A 21,244-nucleotide genomic window follows, 5' to 3' on the forward strand; every position below is an offset into this window, starting at 1 on the left:
TAATTGCTTCTTGGAGTAGGGCCACAGGTATCCTAGGATCAGTTCTAACCATATTTTGGATTTCGATACTCATAAAATTTGAATCAAGCTGTCAATTTTGAATACAAACAAGAGTGCTCCCCTTCAAATCTGGTGATTTAAACATCCCATGAGTTTTATGTCGGCATGCCCGTAACCTCCAATCACAATCATCCTTCAACTGTTTGCATCTCACATACCAAATATCTTGATTTGATTCCATTACAACAATCTCATAGTGTTCTGTCACGCAGTATTTTTTTACAGCAAGTTGTAAACCTTCTTTAGTATTAAATAACATTTCTTTTTGTATTAAACTATAATTATCTACACATCTACTCCTTTCCTTCAATATTGACCCTCGTTCACATGTTGAATTAGTACTTTTTCAATCTATTTGGGTGAAAATATCTGACGGTACCAACTTAAGATCATGTTCCCCACTTCTATCATTTCCAAATAATTCATCAAATTCAACATCAATATCACTGTCTCCATCATTTCCAGGTTCAAGAATGACTAAATCTTCAGGACGCATCGACGTATTTACTCAAATTTTTACAACTGTTATAGTTGAAAAAAATTATGTTAATACGACAAAAAATTTGTTTCTTGTTTTTAAGAAATCCAAATATTTTCTTAAATCAACTCAAATTCAAATGAAAAATCCAAGTTATGATAACCTAAAAACAAAATGATAGATATTCAACTAGTATGATAACCTAAAAACATAATCCAAGTTATGATAACCTAAAAACAAAATAATAGAAGTCAACTCAAAAAATAGCCCAAAAAAATAGTCCAAAAAAATCAGTCCAAAAAACCTAAAAAATTCGACAGTCCAATTACATAATAATAATAATAATAATAATAATATTAATAATAATATTCAACCCAAATCTAAGATCTATGAAGTATACACTTAAATTAACCCAAATAAAAACAAAATAGTAGATCCATGAATCATACATTTAAATCAACCCAAATGAAAACAAAATGATAGATCTATGGAAGCAATCTCTATTTTTTAGGAACAAATTCACATATTGGAAAACAATAAAGAAAAAAATTTTACCTAAGACGGACGACAACAACAGTAAGAAGATCGGAGATGGCGGGTAGTAGATCGGCTCACGGTGGTAACAGCAAGAAGATCGGAGACGGCGACAACGATCAATGAACGGCAGCGGAGTTGGCGAGCAACAGCTGTGAGGGAGGAAGAAAGGGAGAAAACTTCAGATGGGTGGAAGAGGAAGGGGTTGCATGGGTTTATGAGACTACTATGTCGTGTAACCAATACACGACTTAGGGTAATCGTGGACTGGTCAACGCTGCATGACTGTCCATGTGGCAGTCTGCGCGTGCTATGTCAAGGAAGTCATGTACCAGATACACGATTTAGGGGTAATCGTATACCGGTTACACGATTTAAACACATATTTTTTTTCCTATTTTTGTTAATAATTATTAAAATAACATTATTTAAAAAATTCCACTTTGTCGCATCTCGTTGATACAGATACAATAACGATCATAGCGATCTCCTCTCATACCTATCCAATTGGTCATTTAATTTTTTATTTTTATTAATCATTAATTACAAAATATATCATCATTAATGAGTATTTTCCATTTAATTGTTTCTTAGGAATATGTTATGGTAGTTATGTTCTTAAAATTATTCATCTATTATGAAAGGTCTTCAAACAAATTATCTAACTCCATGTGAAAATTACAACAAAAACTAATTTTCATGACTATAAAAAATTGTCATTAGCATATTTCTTAACTTTTTTTTTTTAGAGTTCGAATCCACCATAAAAAAAAAGTGTATTATTATCTTTCATTATTGATTGTTTCGTGACTTTTCAACTCTGTCAATGTTTCAATAAACATTTATTGACATTTAATATCTATCCTTTATCATTTTCTATACATTTTATCATTGTCAATAAAAGATCTAAAATTGATTTTTTCTATTAATTAAACTTTTTCCTTGATACTAAACATATGTCAAAAAAATTTTAATAATGACATGTTTACAATGTTAATAATACCTTAATTACAACATTTTCTAAACATCATTAAATTTCGTACATTGACAATTATTTGTAGTCATTGAAGTCCAATTAATGACACTATTCAAATGTCACATTAGTACATCTCATGACATTTGTGAAATCTCAAAAAAAAAAAATGCTTATAATATGGATAATTATTTGATTTACACATGTCATTACACTTATATTTCATCCAATTTTGACACAAAATATGTACACAAACATAAATATAAACTTTCATATATATCAATAAGATTTTAGTCAATTATACGAAGAAAATATATACAAGAAAACTTGTAACCAAACTTTGGTTAAGTTATTTACAAAGAAACTAATTAGTGCCAAAAAAAAAAAGTTAGCACTATCTAAAAAAACACATATAAATAACTTACTTGACGGTTTCTTTACTTCAATGGATTTATGCAAGACCTAATAAAAATCACAACATTCATTTTAGAATTCAACCTAATCCATCAATGTAAAAAATGATAACAATATTCATAGGTTAAATGAAAGTTTAAGCGTACAAGACTCAATATAATCACAAAAATAAGTTTAAACTCACATTACAAGCCCCATGAAAATAATCATATAAATAACCTTTTCAAACTTTTGTAAGATACAACAACAAAACTATCATGAACATAAATAACTAATCAAATTATAACAATAAAACTTAACAACCTTACATGAAAATGATAAGAAAATGATCCTAAACTTGTTGATAAGAAATCTAAAATAAAGAACAGTAATAAGCAAATAAATCTAATAACCATACTCCAAAACTCAAATGGCAAAAGTGAGTGGTATAACAGCAAGAGTGACAACTTTCTCAAACAATTTACTACACTCTACTTACATAAGCCATAAAGTTATTTCTTTCAAATAAAAGTAAAATCATAATAACAAACATTAATCTCCCCTCCTGTCGAGGAAATCTTGTACACGTGAATGGAATATATTTCTTCAAAGTTGACCTATTATCTGAAACAATTTTGTTAGAAGTATGGATTCTCTAATGAGCAAAAAAATCAACTGAAATTTTAAAAAAGAAAAAGAAAAGTGAAACTTGTACCTTATTAGTGACATCAAGACTTGTCGAGTTTAATGCTAAAAAATAATTTTTTTTAAAAAAAAATCAACGGGTATATAATCTGAAATCAAAGAAAACTGGGTTCATTTTAAAATTAACAAGTATAGAACTTAAAAGATTTGAGGAAGAAATGACAAACTAAAAGGCGATAAAATGCATCCATTTCAATAACAACCACCTGATCACAATAGCCAACAATAGTACAAGGGAAGATAAGATCATGGTTGATTGAACAAACAAACAAAAATTAGCTTCTTTACTCCTTCAGAAACATCTCATCAAATGAATAGTGAATATATCAAAAGATCAAAGTGCAAAACTCTACCAGATTTCCAGAAACCAACAGTCTAGAAGCCATTGATCAACAAGAACAAGACTATTCATAACATTTTTGGTCAAAACCTATAAATATTTGTGTACATTTCAAAGAAAATCAAAACATCAAATTGTATTCAACATTCAAATAGACTTCACAAGAATAAAATACAATTGATTCTCAAAACTACATATAACGCTTCAAAAAGGTTCACAAGTGTTACTTCGTCTCTCAAAACTACCTAAAAAGTAAAAAAAATGTGGCCAAGTGTCTTTTTTACTATGAAAAATACATCTAATGATACTTTAACTCTAAAAACAATTTAAAAAGTATGTTTCATTGATGATTGTTATATGTTGCTTTGACTCTCAAAACCCCATAAAAAGTTCTTAAGTGGTACTTTAACTCTGGAACAATCTAAAAGTGCATAAATGTCATTTTAACCTTGAAAAACACATATAAAGTTCCTAAAAAGTGCCTAAGCGACACTTTAACTCTCAAAACTACCTAAAAAGTGTATAAGCATCACTTAAATGAATTGTTCTAACAAATGAAAATTTAGCCCATTATCTTACAAAAGAGTAAACTAGAATGTAGAAACACGAAATATAAACCAAAATCTTAAAAGAGGAAAACCATCAATATCGAGAAGGGTATGAAGTTAAATGAATTAAGAGAAATCATTAGCCATCCAGCATAATGAATAAACAAGTACTACCTGCTCAAATCCTTTTCCAATTCAATTCCATCTGGATTCACCAATTGTGGAGGAATATCAATATTAGAACTTCATGTGGCATCAACATTGCTTTGTGGAACCTGAAATTATAAGCTATTGAAACAAACAATCTTACTAGCAAATTTGGAAAGAATGGGTCATGTTATACAAGAGAAATATATATTTAATTATCCCCGGCCTATCTACATTTCTCATTTCCAGGTATTTTGATGTGCAAGGTATATTATTAAAAATCCTTATTAGTTAATCAGATGGATATCATCGGATCTACCATTCTTGTTCCTAGCTAATAGTATGATTCCATATATATACTATGAATATCCAAGACTCCACAATGCTAAGCTAGTATAAAAAAATTTGAGAGAAGGGTGAAACACCAAAATCTTGTTTTTCCCATAAAAGAATACTTATTATAAATAAACGCTCAAAGTGATAGAGAACAACACAAAAGTTAGGAATATCCATTCCTTCCACCTGCGAACAGCAAAGAACCGTTGATATGGACTCAATTCCAAATATTTTGTGAATGTTGCTAGCTTTATAAGACATGTTCTGGAAAATTTGGGTGCTGTAGTAAAAATATCAGTACAAATAACAAGAGAATACATTGAAAAAAACAACGAACAAAAACGTATAGACAATCTTCATGAAGACGCAGCCCACTACCCTAAAACTTACAAAATTCTTCCCACAAACAGAGCAGGAGGTTTGGTCAGAGAAGGGAACAACAGTGACGGTCGTGGGCGACTAGTAACGGTGTAGAAAAGGTGGATGTGAAAGAGAGACTAACGCAACAAAAATTTTGAGGGCGTTTGAGATTTACCAGCGACAGCATCCAGTCATCGACGACGCACAGCGTTCCGACGCAGTTATCGGTGCAAGGACGGTGACAGGTGGTGGAGCAGTGAAGCGGCGGCAGGCGGCGGTAGGACTGTGCGTGGAGGATTTGAGAGAGAGCTCAATTGAGGGGCTTAAGGCGTGAAAAGAAGAAGAGGTAAAATCTTTTATTTAGTTTCTTAAACCAACAAACACACGCACACACGGATATATATAGCTTGGGCTAAATTATACAAATTGCTCCACTTTGTGTCAAAATATCATTAAACTTTCAAAATTTTTAAAAATATTTTTAAATTTTTTTTTAAAAAAAATTCAAGAATACAGCTAATTTCGAATGAAAATCGTTAATATTTTATTTCAAAAATATCCTTACAATAAATATATAAACAGAAACCATTAATACTTGTTTAAAAAATATTGTTCAAGTTTCAAAAGTCGCATTAATACTCCTAGTCTTACTAAACAAAAATTTAAAAATGGTCCTACTGTTAGTATAATGATCAATTTGTTTGAAGTTTATTGAGTTCGAAAATAATTAATTTTAAAATAAATTATATAATATCGTCTTTTTTTGCATAAATACCTTCATTTTTCTCCATTTGTCCAATTCTCATACCAATTTTATTTCAAAAAAATATAAACTAAAGCTTTAGGTTGAAACATAAAATCCCACAAAATCACAAAATTTGAAAATCAAAATCTTTCCTTAAAACTTAATAAAACGATAATTAGTCAAATATAAGTTTGTGAAGGAACCAGTGAAGGTCCTTGAGCAGAAGCATGGATTGGACCAAATACCCAAATTTTACATATGCATTTAATATAAAAATGAAGATGCTTTAAAATAGAAAAAAGCAGAAAAGTGAAAAGGTTTAAGAAACCTTACCTTTGAAGAACTCTTCTTCACCAGATTCCTTCTCCAAAATTTGTCACGAACAATCTCGAACCCTCTAACCGTCAGTGAGGACACCACCACGAATGTTTTCTCTATATTCTCTAGATAAGAATCTAAAAGTTTTGTGGGCTTCAACTATTTTAGAAAAAAAAAAAGGATTTGAGAGAGATGAGAGGAAGAGATGGTTTTCTCATATAACTTTTCTGTGTCACTTTCTCTTGTGAAGAACACACCAGGAAGAAGAGCAACTTCTCTCTTTTTCTTTCCACTACCACGTCTTTAGAGAGAAAAGAGGGGAAGGGAGTAACAACTCCCTCCCAAAATGATTTTTAACATAAATTAAATTTAATTAATTAATTTTAATAAATCAATTTAATATATATTTATATGATAACTATGTTATAATATTTTATATATATATATATATAAATTAAACTATATGTTATATCAAATATAATACATAACCTACAGATTCTAATACATATAATCAAATATAATACATATAATTAATATTTGAATCATATTCAAAATTTATTTCCTCACAAATAAATTTTCATTACAATGTATCATATATATAATAGTAATTATATCATATATAATAAGATTAAATTAATTATATCACATATAATTAATTCTCTCAATTAATTTGAACAATTCAAATTAATCTAAAAATTGATTCTCATTAATTCCCGTTGAGCTACAGAGGGGACCTCATGGACCTGTAGCTTGAAGCTCCAACGGTACATGAATAATTAATTTAACTCCTTTAATTAAATTGTTCAATTAAATTATTCATCATTCGTTAACTGTCGAACACTCTACTAAAGACCGTCAGTTGTACTATTCGCACTGCAGATATATTTCTGTGTTCATTGGATATAATCAGTCAACAGTACGATGACCCTTCACAAACTGCTTGTAAGTACAGCTGAATCAAAATTACCGTTCTGCCCCTGTAGTTACATCTAACTCCCTAAGTACCACTGATCTCTCTAATGAACAATAAATCATAGTCCAATTATGACTAATCCTTATTAGGCAATGAGAGGGTGTAACGCCACATTGTTCAAGCCCCATAATCAACCATTAACGGACCAATTTATCTACTTGCTTCGACATTGGGGAATGAGTGAATTTCTTCTTGTGTAGTTGTATTCCCAGCTTCCCAATTAGACGAATCCCTAAAATGGTAGGCTTGTTGAGTCGGTGATCTGGCCACTCACACTCATACAAATCGAAGGACCGCCTTCATAAGCTCGTTCACAACTCACTCATGATTCAAGTCATGTTACCTATGGTCATCCTAGTGAAATGAAAGTCTCTATTATGAACGACATTATATAATGAGACTAAACATTTTGTAACTCGGTTTTATACAAACTCCTTTGTATAAAATATCCCCCCTCACATGTCTCCATATAAATGATCAGGATCAGATCATTTGTAGCACTTTACAACAATTGTAACATCTACAAAGCGGGTCATACTCATAGTGTGAACCCCGAATCCTAATTTCTCTACTTTAGTATGTTCCCTACTGAGACCAGTGAGGTGAGTAGGTTAATGTGGAAACTATAGTGGAATGGTAGAAAAAAGGGTGAAAAGTTAGAAGAAAATAGGAAATTTAGAAGTTTGACTTTTGGGGAAAATTTTGGAAATTTGGCTAAGTATAACCCTATATGTTGGATGATGGATGCATTGGATGCATTAGATACGTTGGATGATGGATGCGTTGGAAGGGACCAATGCGTTGGAAGGATTGTGTTGATGCGTTGGAAGGGTTGTTGGTGATGGCATGCGGCTGAAGGAAGAAAGATGGAGGTGACACGTTGGAAGGCACAAAGGTAGGCAAGGCATGCGTTGGAAGGCAGCCCATGCGTCGAGCGGTCGAAGCCAAGCGTCCTTGCCCAATACGTCGAGCGGCCAGCCAAGAGCCCCTGCCCATGCGCCGAGCGGCCATGCCAAGCGCACAACTCATGCGTCGAAGCACCCTGCTGAGCATCAATTTGCCGAGCACACCCGTGTGGCCGAGCAAACAAGCGATGGTCAGTGCCTATGCAGCACGCTCATGCGTCGAGTGGCCAGCGCCTATGTCAAGCACCATACGCCCATGCCAAGCAAGCTGTGCGATGATACCTAGTGGGCCATGCGTCGAGGATGAGCGGCCATCCTATGCGTTGGTGATGGTTGGCTCTTACGATGGCTAAGTTGGATTGCGATGGTAGTGAACTGGCTTTTTATGCGTTGATTATAGGCTATGCATTGATTATGGACTATGCGTTGAACATCCAAGAGTTAGACGCATATAAAAGATGAGATCACCTAGAAAATGTCATCAAATCATGTGTATTCTTGGGAGGAAGCCTTAAGCCTTAAGAATTTGAGGTGGTTGCATCAGATTGAAAGCTCATGTGTTGGCTACATAGAAGAAGGACACTTAGATTGCATTGATCAAAGAATTGTGTTGTTGGTGTGAGGAGGAAACACTCGAACATGCAGTCAAGTAGGACACTTTGGAGAAGGTTTGGACACCTATAAATAGAGCCAAAAGACTTCATTTTCAGATCACAATTCAAAAATAAATTAAAAAGAGTGGGAGAGTTGAGCAAACCTTGCGTTGAGGCCAAAATCTATGCGTTGATCATAGAATTTCAAAGAGGACGCATTGGACAGTGAAGCCTAGAAAGTAGCATCAACTTGGGACGAGAAGTTCTTCCAATTTACTAGTGCGTTTGGAGTGATTCTAAAGCCACCTGAAATCTCTAGAAGTCTAGTTTTCAAGGTAGGGCTGTCAGAAAAAATCCTTGAAGGGATCGGGCTGGAAACTGAGAAGAAGACAAAAGGGTCAGGCTGTCGAATAAGCTTGGGCCAGTCTTGAAAATTTTGAGATTCCACCCAAACCACGAGAATTTTTAAGCTCATATTTTAGGGTAAGCTTTCTGAGACATTTTAGAATATGTTTATAGAAGAGAGTATCTCAAAATAAGATTCAGAACTATAAGTAATCTTAGTTGAAATTTGAATATGGATTCTAGGGGTGAAAAAGGGAACCCGAGGTAGAAAAGGAACTACTAGAGTGAAAAGTTCCTAAGCGATCGAGGTGAGTGACTAAAACATTTTGACTAAAATGTTTAAATTATAATGTTTTATAGAAATCATGTTTTAAAGAAGATTATTCTCATGCCAGCTAGTTTTACAAAATGATTTCCAAGCAAACCATGAGTTATATTCTAAACGCATGCATGTGTAGGAAGTTTGTTGAAAAGCTATTTATATGTGTTAAATATACCCAGCATGTGTCAGTATCTTTAAAGCTATGTTTTTATGCGTTATACTTTACATGCTTTAAAGAAAGTCATTTATGACTAGTTTTACTTAAAACGTGATACCGAAGGACATTAGAGAAGGTATCCGCCCAACTAGATACTAAAGGACATTTGAGAAGGTATCTATTGGTACTGGAGGACGTTTGAGAAGGTACCAAACCAACCAAATACTGAAGGACATTTGAGAAGGTATCCTAGTAGCTCGATACTGAAGGATATTTGAGAAAGTATATGAGCAGAAGTACCTAAGGTATGACGGTACGTAGTATGGTATTATATATAACCTTATATATTGGATGCATTGGATGATGGATGCGTTGGATACGTTGGATGCGTTAGATAATGGATGCATTAGAAGAGACCAATGCGTTGAAAGGATTGTGTTGATGCGTTGGAAGGGTTGTTGGTGATGGCATGCAGTTGAAGGAAGAAAGATGGAGGTGATGCATTAGAAGGAACAAAGGTAGGCAAGGCATGCGTTGGAAGGCAGCCCATGCATCGAGCGGTCGAAGCCAAGCACCCTTGCCCAATGCGTCGAGCGGCCAGCCAAGCGCCTCTGCCTATGCGCCAGGCGGCCATGCCAAGTGCACAACCCATGCGTCGAAGCACCCTATCGAGCACGTCCATACGATCGAGAACGCCCATGCGGCCGAGCAAGTGAACGATGGCCAGCGCCTATATAGCACGCCCATGTGTCAAGTGGCCAGCGCCTATGCCAAGCACCATGCGCCCATGCCAAGCAAGTCGTGCGATGATACCTAATGAGCCATGCGTCGAGGAATAGCGGCCATCCTATGCGTTGGTGATGGATGTCTCTTTCGATGGCTAAGTTGGATTGCGATGGTAGTGAGCTGGCTTGCTATGCATTGATTATAGCCTATGAATTGATTATGGACTATGCGTTGAACATCCAAGAGTTGAATGCATATAAAGGATGAGATCTTCAAGAAAACATCATCAAATCATGTGTCTTCTTGGGAGGAAGCCTTAAGCCTTAAGAATTTGAGGTGGTTCCATCAGATTAGAAGCTCATGTGTTGGCTACATAGGAGAAGGACACTTAGATTACGTTGATCAAAGAATTGCATTGTTGGTGTGAGGACGAAACACTTGAACATGCAGCCAAGTAGAAGGTGTCGACTTTGGAGAAGGTTTGGACGCCTATAAATAGGGCCAAAAGGCTTCATTTTCAGATCATAATTCAAAAATACATTAAAAAAGAGTGGGAGAGTTGAGCAAACCTTGCGTTGAGGCCAAAATCCATGCATTGATCATAGAATTTCAAAGAGGACGCATTGGACAGTGAAGCCTGAAAAGCAGTATCAATTTGGGACGAGGAGTTCTCCGAATTTACTAGTGCTTTTGGAGTGATTCTAAATCCACCTAAAAGCTCTTGAAGTCTAATTTTCAGGGTAGGGATGCCCGAGAAAATCTCGAATTGATCGGGCTGGAAACTGAGAAGAAGACAAAAGGGTCAGGCTGTCGAATAAGCTTGGGCCAGTCTTGAAAATTTTGAGATTCTGGCCAAACCACGAAGAGTTTTAAGCTCATATTTTAGGGTAAGCTTTCTGAGACATTTTAGAATATGTTTGTAGAAGGGAGTATCTTAAAATAATGTTTATAACTATGAGTAATCTTAGCTGAAATTTCAATATGGATTCTAGGGGTGAAAAAGGGAACCCGAGGTAGAAAAGGAACTACTAGAGTGAAAAGTTCTTAAGCGATCGAGGTGAGTGACTAAAAAATTTTGACTAAAATGTTTGAATTATAATGTTTTATAGAAAGCATGTTTTAAAGAAGATTATTCTTATGCCAACTAGTTATAAAATGATTTCCAAGCGAACCATGAGTGGGAAGTTTGTTGAAAAGCTATTTATATGTGTTAAATATACCCAGCATGTGTTTGTATCTTTAAAGCTATGTTTTTATGTGTTATACTTTACTTGCTTTAAAGAAAGTCATTTATGACTAGTTTTACTTAAAACGTGATACCGAAGGACATTAGAGAAGGTATCTGCCTAAGTAGATACTGAAGGACATTTGAGAAGGTATCTATTGGTACTAGAGGACGTTTGAGAATGTACCAAACCAACCGGATACTGAAGGACGTTTGAGAAGGTATCCTAGTAGCTCGATACTGAAGGACATTTGAGAAGGTATCTGAGCAGAAGTACCTAAGGTATGACGGTATGTAGTATGACCACGTGCACGTAGGTAGTTAGAGTCAGAGATTGAGCAAAAGGGTTCTCTCTTGACTAGCAGTTGGTGTTGGGATTGTTTTTACCCACAGTGGGATTATTCTCAATTGAGAAAAAGTTTTAATATTTTATGATTAAAACAACTTTATATGCTTTATGCTTGGAAAATGTTTATATTGCGGTACAAGGTACTGTAGAAAGTTTATATTACAATTAAACTCTTTATTGAAATTTTGCATGAGAATCAATTATCTTTATTAAGTCACTCACTAGGCTAGCAAGCTCACCCCGTTTTCAAATGTTTTCCTTCCCTCCCCACAGGTAGCGGTCAAATCCTCAGAAGATAAGCTCTGCATCTGCTCTGCCACTAAAGGATAAAGAGAATTGTAACCCATCTGTTTAGGTGGTTACTGTAAATATTGTACACATGTTACTGTTGTTCATATAGGGACTAGGGTTTTTGGGCTTGGGACTTATGAATCTAGTGTTGTAATGACTCTAAATATGTTATGCTTCTGAATTAATAAATGTTTGGCCTAAAGACATTCTGCTATATATGTATATTTTGGTATCAGAGTTATTCTGCAAGAGTTAGTAGGTAGTAAATGTCAGCCAAATGGTTGATAACTGCTGCAGTCACGCACTTTCCTAGGCTAAGAGGGTGATCTGGGGTGGGGTGTGATGCGTAGTGTCATCAGGACAAGGTATCCAGTCTTATACTTCTACTATAGACCATTTAGGTTATCACTTAAACATGATCCACCTGTATGTCTCTACATACATATTAAAGCTACAAAGATAACATTGGATATTAGTTTATTGGTTTGTGGTTAATGTAACTAATTTTGAAATAAAAATCACATATATTTTATTGCATAAATAAAATGTGTACATTACAATTACAAACTATGAGACCCTACGAGATTTAAGGCATCAACCCCAACAATCTGAAGCTCCCCTTGGTGCGGTGCTTCCGTTGTTCACTTTATTTTCTTTATAATCTATGTACCTTAAATGAAGAGAACCTTTTTTTATCAAATAAACAAAGGTGAAACAATTAACAAGAAGGAGAGTAAGAGGAGAGAAAAATAGAGAAAGTATAGAAATGTTAGGTCATAGGTTGAAGTAGATGAGAGGGAGGTTATAAAAGAGGGAGGCAATGAGGTGTTATGTTAGGTCATTGTCTCCCTCTTTTATTACCTCCCTCTCATCTACTTCAACCTATGACCTAACATTTATGTACTTTAATATAATATAATATATATAGACATACACATATATATATTTATAAACAAGTTACTAATGCAACATTTTGAAAGTTTAGAGGTGTTTTTGCAACAAGGTATTAACGGTTTTTGTTTATTTACAGTAAGGATATTTTTTAACTTTTCTTTAAGTTCAAGGGTATTTTTGAAACAAAACACTAACAAATTCATCCAAAGCTAATGGTGCGGATATTTTTTAACTCTTTTTAAAAGTTTAAAGTTATAATTGGAAGTTTTGAAAGTTCAAGGGTATTTTTTTTTACATAAAGTGTAAAGTTGAAGAGTATTTTGTATAATTTAGCCTAAATATTAAATACAAATCTTAATTTAAATATTTTCCTTTATCCTCTTAAAATTTCAAATCTTTTAACAAATTAACTCCTTTTCTGTTTATCAATCTTTTTATCAATCTTCTCTCTAAATTATTTAAGATAATTAATTTTAAAAAAAATACCAAAAACTCGAGATGTTACATTTATGTCACTGTTGGTGTTGGAGTGGACTAGTGTCTAACCTTGCCATAAAGAGGAAAAAAATCTACTAAAAGTAAAAATTTAAAATTATTTACTTTAATTCATAACATTAAATTACATCAACTTAATATTAATTTTCTAAACATTGTAACTAATTTTTTTTTAGTTTAAAATAAAATTTACTAAGTACTATTAATATTTTTATAGTTTAAAATTAATTTACCTAATACCATAACTAGTTTTCTATTTAATGCTCTTTAATGATAATTAATATAAGTCATGGATTGATGGCACAAAAAAATAATCACAAAGTTGAAAATTTCAAAATTTCTATCTTTTCCCACCAAAATCGCTTTTTTCACTTTTCAATTCAATGACTCTAAAAAATTGTCGCTCTTTCATGACTGTTAATTCTAATCATAAATTGATTACAAAAAAAGTCAAAATAGTAAAAAAAGAAAAAAAATCTGAAATTTCATGTTTTTTCGTACCAAAATAGTACCTTTTCGATTCCTACATTTAGTGCCTCTTATTTTCCGTCATGAATTAACGACATGAAAAAACTGTAATAAATTTTAAAAAATCCAAACAAAAATCCATTTTTCACCAAAATTTAGAAAGAAAAAAAAAAAAAAAAAACTACTTTAAGCACATGATTTCCAGTTTTTTCGATCTTTTTTAATTAAAAAAATGTTAGAAATTAAAGGCGTAGTATAACTTTGTGGACTTTACATTTATGTAATATTTTTAACATATTAGACTATTTATAAGAAAAATGGTGGATTTACGTCATTTTGTATGTTTGATTAATGAAAAAATGAATCTCATTAATTTAAATAATATTACGTTTTGAGTGAAAAAAAAAAAAAAAAGTAATGATTCTATCATTTTATCAAAAATTCATAAAATTCAACAAAAATTAAACTCTATACCGGTTTTCTTTGCACTTTTTACTTGGATGATTGTAGCACATCACATGGGTCGAGAGTGGAAACTGAGTTTCCACCCGTATTTGCTTCTTTTTTTCGAAGTCCCTTCATAAGATTACACAACTATACGCGTTGAAAATAATATAACGACACACAAATTAATAAATAAAAGTGGTCTCCTTATTTCCAAATTCCAATCAATTTATATTTTTAAAACTAAAATCTCAAATTGAGAACTTATTATCATAGAGAAAAAATTGCAAATACTTTTTTCAAATTTAAGGTGAAAAATAATAATACTTATCCAAGTGTGATGCAGTTAATTTTATTTAAAATAATAGTTAAAACACATTAATTGAAAACACTGGAGACGAAATATTGAAACATGGAAAATAATAGTGTAGAAATAAAAAAAAATAAAATTGGTAATAAGAAAAAGAAATAGAAGAAGGAGGTATAAATTTAAATGTAGGTGTTATATATTCTGTTTCCTTGATGATTTTTATTCGTACGTCACAACTACTAACATATTCAACGATTCACGTAGAATAGTTGGCCATATGTCATTTTCAAAAATTAATAAGATCATACGGTATGCATCTCATTTAATATTCACTCTAAAGTAAAACTTTTATGATAAGAAAAAAACAAAAGATGAAACTGTGAAAAGAAAAAAAAACACTAAAATGACAATCATTTAGTTTTATTTTTAGTTTTTGAAAAATAATTCTACAAATATTCCCTTCCAAGGTTCCACCTCTGGATTTCTTATTATTTTGCTATCTACTGTCTACCTATGTTTTTTGAACTAATTAAGTCAAAATTTGAAAACTAAAAAAAGTAATTTCTAGAAACTTATTTTTGTTTTTAGACTTTGGTTATAAATTCAACTATTGTACTTAAAAAAAGATGCAAACCATGGCAAGAAAATGATAGATTATATGCTTCATTTTCAAAAATTAAAAAAAAATGATTACCAAACATGGTCTAAATTATAGAGAATAATACCTTCAACTTTGGAATAGATTCTAATTATGCATTTAGCTCCACTTTACAAATTTCCAAAAAAATGTATTATTAGAAAATTGTTTTTTGTTAATTAAGATGGAATTTGTGTGACTTCTAATGTGTAAAATATGAAATACCTACCTTACAATATTTACAACAACATTCATGACAAATTATTAGTATAAAATTTAGTTAGGTAAATTGTAAATAGTTTTTTCACAAATATCTTTTGAGATAAAATAAATGGTAATAACTTTTTTTTTCATTTTTTTAGTACAATAAATACACGGATGGAGGATTGAACTTCCAACTTCTAAAGAATGAAGTACATACATATTACCATACAACTAATTATTATTAACCTTATAATATCAAGTATGATTTCTAATTTTTAGATATTAATTGTCACGTCGTAACGCGAAAAATGCATTTTGAAAGTTCAATGTTTATTTATTTATTTTTTTTAGCCACAAATTTCAAACTCAAAGAATAAAAATAAAACAGGAAAAGAATGAAGAGTTTGAATGTGGAAAAGTGGTCCAATTTTGATGAAGGATGAACGCGTTTTGGAAGAGGCAAAGTTGTGATTGAGAGTGAGTTTGTCAGTTTGCTACAACTTGAACTATTTTTTCTTTTTTTTCTTTCAGATATTGATTTTACATTTGTTTTTAAAAGCAATGATTCTTTATTCAACTTGAACATTTTCATATTCAACCACAATAATCTTCATTTTACCATTTATTAATCTCTAGATACCTATTATATTCCACTAATTTCCTGCTATTCTTTTCATACCTCTTTTTTCTTTTTCTTTTTTTTTTCTTTTTCTTTTTTTTAAAAAAAAGTAGGAATAATAGAGCATTTTATACCATAGAATGAGATTTTTGAAAATCTTCCAAAATTAGAAAGACAATAACATAAAACATCAAAATCTATGGATAAAGAAAAGAATTGGAAATGATTGATATACATGGGAATAGACAGCACATTCAAATGGGAAATTAGAAAACTTTTAAGTAAAATCAAGATCTAGATTAGTTCTCATAACCTTTCCTTTTAGAAAGATATTCAAAACCAACTACAAATAAATAAATAAATAGAAGATGGTTTTGCTTCATAATCTAATACCATAAAATAATAGAACCAAATCTTTATAAACCATCAATCTCTAATTCTGGATTTTTGCCTAATCAATAACAATTCAATTAATCGATAATATTCATTTCATTCATCATCTTCACACGCACTTCAACTCTAACTTTTTTGTTTTTAGTTAAAATAGTACCGTTTAATTTTTTCATGACTTTGCCAATTTGCTAAGAAATTCGAAAAAAAAAAACCATTTACTCAGAAAAATAAATAAATAATCAAACAAGTAGGTTAAATTTTGTATATATAATTAACCTAAAAATTCAGGCTTTTTAATTCGTCTGCAAATTTTCTCTTTTATACAATTCTTTTCTCTCACTTCTTTGGAATCATACACCAACTCATTTCCACCCCCTTCTTCTTCATCATCATCCTTAATTTCCCAAAACAAAACACCTCCAAGAAATTAGCAGGAGCAAAAAAAAAAAAACTAAAATAAAATAAATTTCAAAAGGAAAAAAAAAAAAAAAGGAAAGGAAAATATGTACGTTACAATGCTCCGACAACCCTTTGTTTTTTTGTACATTGTAAAGCGAGAAATTCCAATTCTATCCTCCTCTTCTCATTACACACACTATTCGGCGAAACTTTGATAATGTCAACTCCAAACAGTCTAACGGTCTGAACCGGGTTCATATCGGACCCGGTTGTAATGGAAGCCTTTCGTGCCTTCCATTCAATGTAAAGCTGTTTATCTTGTCCGGTCGATTTCAAGAAGCTAACAATGTCACCGGCTTTTAGATTCTTTTCTTTCACGAACCGGCTCCATCCTTTGGTCAGCACATAGCTTTGGCTACTATTCCAATACGAGTACCTGAACCGCCAAACTTTACCTCCTCCGTCTTCAAAGTTCAGCAATAGACCTTTAGAGGAAGCGGTCGAACCGGTTTGGAGAGGGAAATTTTTTTCGGCGTGTTGTTTTGGTATAACTAAACGGTTCAATTTCCCCACATCGCTTGGGGTAACGGCTTTTTCGAATAGAAGTTCACGAGCGGCTTCCGGTTCATTACCCGACCCGGATAACAAAAGGTTTCGTTTCCGATCCGAACCGGATAACCCAGCGTTTCGTTTGCTTTGGTGGAGTTCATCTAGGTAAGTGTGCTTACGTAGCATGTCGACGATCTCCGCCTTGGAATGAGAGTTGAGGAAAGCGGATACGACGTCGTCTTCTTCACCGCCGTGTGATAATGGTTTGAAATTGGTAACGGCGTCACGACCACGGAAACGTTGAGCAGCCACGTCATAGGCACGTGCTGCTTCATCCTCTTCGTTGAATGTCCCCAGCCATACTCTTTGATGTTTCTCGTAAATCTGTGCCCCCCATCGGCCGTTCGGCTGTGGGACCACTCCTTTGTAACGAGACGACGGTAATTTCCGTGACTCCGCTTCAACTCCGCCGCCGCTGGAGTCGGAATCCAGAACTACACTGGTGACGCCACTCCCGACGCGGCAGAGACTGGTCTCCGGCGGCGGAGATTTAACCACCGGGGATTGAGATTCAGTGGAAGCGCTTTCGTCAATGCAAATTCCATCCATATTTTTGGAAATTAGAAACGGAGAAAATAAAAAAGGAAAAGGGAGAGTATGGGAATGAACTGGAAAGGCGTGTTAGGGCAGGGTGGATTTATATAGGTGGGTGGACTTTAAATTTTTCTTTTGGTAAGTCTACGTTTTTTTAAAAAAAAATAAAAATAATAAAAAGCTACCCAATTAGAAACGCATATTTAGAAGATGATGGAATAAAAATGAAGGGAAAAAAAGAAAAATGAATAAATTTGGAAAAAATGGGTCAACTCTATGAGGATGAGAGAGAAGTGGGGTCCAGTTGAAACAAGTTGATGGGGTTCACATGACCCTGGACCGTGTTTTCTTTAAGTTCATCCCCCCTGAATTTTGCTGCTCTATTTTTATTTTAATTACTTTTAAATAAATAAAATAAAAAAATAAAAAGAAATTTCTCCATGTGGAATGTATCTTATCTGATACTGCTGCTGCTGCTGCCGCCTGCATCTACTTCATCTTTCATCAATATCCGCTCTATTATTTGCTGTTTGCTTTTGTTAGTACCAATCAGAATCTTACCTCTTTTTAACCCTTTCTTTTTTTCTATTTATTACCCTATCCCCCCACCCCCTCCAAAAAAAAAAAAAAAAAAATCATCCCCATCATCCATTGTCCTATTTTTCCTATTCACAATATCCCACCAGTAAATTCTCAGTAATTTCGAATGAAAATTGAATTTTCCTGTTAGGGTATATTATTGTAAAAGGAAAAAAAATAGGGAAATGGGAAGCGTCCAAGTGTCGGTACCAGAAGGTACTATTTAAATAGAGAAATATGAGTTCCCACTAGGATGGGGGAAGTGGGGCTTGAGTTTCACAGGGATTGGATTTGGATAGGCTCTTCCCTTTGCAAATCCCACTAAACTCCAAACTAAACCCCTAATTCCACCGTGGCTTCTTCTCATTCGTTTGTCTTTATTGCCTAGGTTCATTTTAGTATCTAATGCACACACCCACCAGATTCCTCCTCCCTTTTTTTTTTTTTTTTAAATAAAATTAAAATTAATTTAAGAAACAAAAACATCACGATTCTATTATTTCCGAACCAACGCTGACATGTCTTCCCCTCGACTCAACTAAACTTATCTTGTTTTTCCATCGCGTCCAATAATTCCCCTTCTTTAATCTTTTCCCACCCCCATCTCCACCGTCCCTTCTTCATCTCAATCAACGGCCCTCCACCGTTTTCGTCCAATAGTTTCACCGGCCCCACTCCAACCCGCAACTCTTTTTTCTTTTTTTTCTTTTTTTAATTTTCCTTTTCCTTTATATATTTTATTTAAATTTGGCGATGCATGTACGGACTTGTCCTGGGTGTTACCATGGGACCCACCTGATTTTTTTTAAAAAAAAAACTTTTAATTTTATTATATTTATTATTAAATCCCGGCGCCCTTGTGAGTGACGGTGGGTCTCACTCAAATTTAAGCTTCCTATTACACTTTTATTTTAGGTACTGATTTGATATTTTTTGTTTCTTCAATACATTATGATTATCGTTTCCTTTTTCCTATCAAACATTATTTCTAAAAACTGTTATGTGATTTAGAAAATGTTTGGTAATTATTTGATTTATTTGTTTCTTGTTTTTTTTATAATTAAAGGTTATGAATCTTATTTTAATCTAATCATTTTTATTTGTGTTGTTTTTTTTCAAAATGTAGATCAAGTTTTAAAAATTAAGGTCTTGTTTGATAATCATTTGATTTTTTAAAATTAAATTGCTTTATATTAATTTTTTATAAGGGCGTGTTTATTTCGTAATGAAATATTTGAATTTTTAGTAAAATTTTAAAAATAAAAACTACTCTTTTTCGTTTTTAAATATTGGTAAAAAGTAGATAATAAGTCAATAAATTTAGATGTAGAATAAGTATTTATAGACTTAATTTTTAATTACTAAAAATCAAACAATCTCAAACAAACACATTTAAATGAAAATTGTGATAACGAACATAATACGAAACAAACAATTTTTTCAAAAATCAAAATCAAATTGTCACCAAACTCCATGAAATTTAATTCGTCGAAAAATGAATTGAGAAAAACAACTCTTAAATTCAAATATCAAACGAATCACAAATAAATCAATTTTCATACGAGTAATTTCCACGCATTGATATCAGAATCTCATAAATACGTGAGACTTATGTAATTAAAAATGTTATAATCAAATATGAAACATGCCAAAAGGTATGAAAACTAATAAAGATTTCGTAAATTCAGTTAAAGACAGATTAAAAAGATTGCAAATTAAGATGGCTTTGATAAAATATCTTAAATCAAACCTAATTTAAGTTAAGAGGTACATATATATATTATAAATAAAATAATAAAACGTGTTTATGGATTGTTTGTCTTAAAATTTTTATTTATTAAAGAAAGAGGAAAAAGTGTAATTGGTTACTTGGAGGTGTACCTAACAATATAAATGAGATATTGAATTAAATCAAATAAGTAACGATGAACGTCACTCGAAGTCTGCACACAATCTTTGGCTTTTGTGATCAATACTTTTTTACTCTTTTTCAGTTTCAAGATAAACATAGGATTATTTAATTACAAAAAATCTTGCCTTTCTTTTTCTTTTTTTTTTTTCCTTTTTTGACGTCACTTTTTTTAATATAATATAATCCCACATTTTCCCATCAAATCCTCTAATCAAAGCTATGTCCACACACTTATGCGTTTAATTAATTAATTGATTGATTGTTTTTATTAGTCAAGGCTGATTAACACTTCTGCATCACTTAAATCTAAATCAACAAGATTCGGTGTAACTTTACTTGCAACTTTTTCCATCTCATGAATAATTGTCTTGATTTGCGCATTTTGTTTGTTTTAATTAATCAACACTTTTTTTTTTCTTTTTTATTTAAAAATAAAGTGGGCAAAATAAAAGAAAAATATAATAAGAGATCAGAGAAAGAAGAAAAAGTTGATAATCTTTTCATTAAAATATGGACGCCACTTTTTCAAATATATAAATAGTTAAAAGTTAATTAACTGTGAATGGTTGTAATATTGTAGTACAAGCTTTCCCCCTCCCATTAAATATGTAAATTAGTAATATTTGCACTCAAAAGTTGACTCTATCTATAAAATTAACCAATTTCTAAAGTATTATGATGTGTGCAAAAATAATTTCATTCCTATCAATCATTACTAATTATATTGTTATGAGAAATATATAACTTATTTCTATTTGCTAATTTTAATGGAAATAAAAAATATATGTTGTAGGTGAATTCAAATCTAATGAAATAGGCCAAAAATCAATATAATATAAGTGAAGATAAACACAAAATAAAAATGACTTAATTTCAAATAAATCCAAGTACTAGCTAATCAATTGTCCTATCATATCTAATCCT

At 32.2% G+C, this 21,244-nt stretch overlaps 1 protein-coding gene and 1 long non-coding RNA gene across 2 annotated transcripts; both read right to left on the bottom strand.

Annotated features, from left to right (window-relative positions):
* Window positions 1-941: 941 nt before the first annotated feature.
* Window positions 942-5,238, bottom strand: LOC120081237. Its single transcript, XR_005482730.1, has 3 exons — window positions 5,050-5,238; window positions 2,471-4,306; window positions 942-1,224 (listed from the first exon to the last, which is right to left on the bottom strand). It is a non-coding gene; the product is annotated as an uncharacterized LOC120081237 (long non-coding RNA).
* Window positions 5,239-16,525: 11,287 nt separating this feature from the next.
* LOC120082058 (AP2/ERF and B3 domain-containing transcription repressor RAV2-like) lies at window positions 16,526-18,376 on the bottom strand. The gene has a single exon (XM_039037278.1). The coding sequence runs from the start codon at window positions 17,842-17,844 to the stop codon at window positions 16,798-16,800; it is 1,047 nt and encodes a 348-aa protein (XP_038893206.1). The 5' UTR covers window positions 17,845-18,376; the 3' UTR covers window positions 16,526-16,797.
* Window positions 18,377-21,244: the final 2,868 nt, after the last annotated feature.

This window comes from Benincasa hispida, chromosome 7, assembly GCF_009727055.1.
Source record: "Benincasa hispida cultivar B227 chromosome 7, ASM972705v1, whole genome shotgun sequence".
Taxonomy (NCBI): domain Eukaryota; kingdom Viridiplantae; phylum Streptophyta; class Magnoliopsida; order Cucurbitales; family Cucurbitaceae; genus Benincasa; species Benincasa hispida.

Coding starts and splice junctions, on each gene's coding strand:
- LOC120082058 (XM_039037278.1), bottom strand. CDS start 17,844: ATGGATGGAATTTGCATTGACGAAAGCGCTTCCACTGAATCTCAATCC.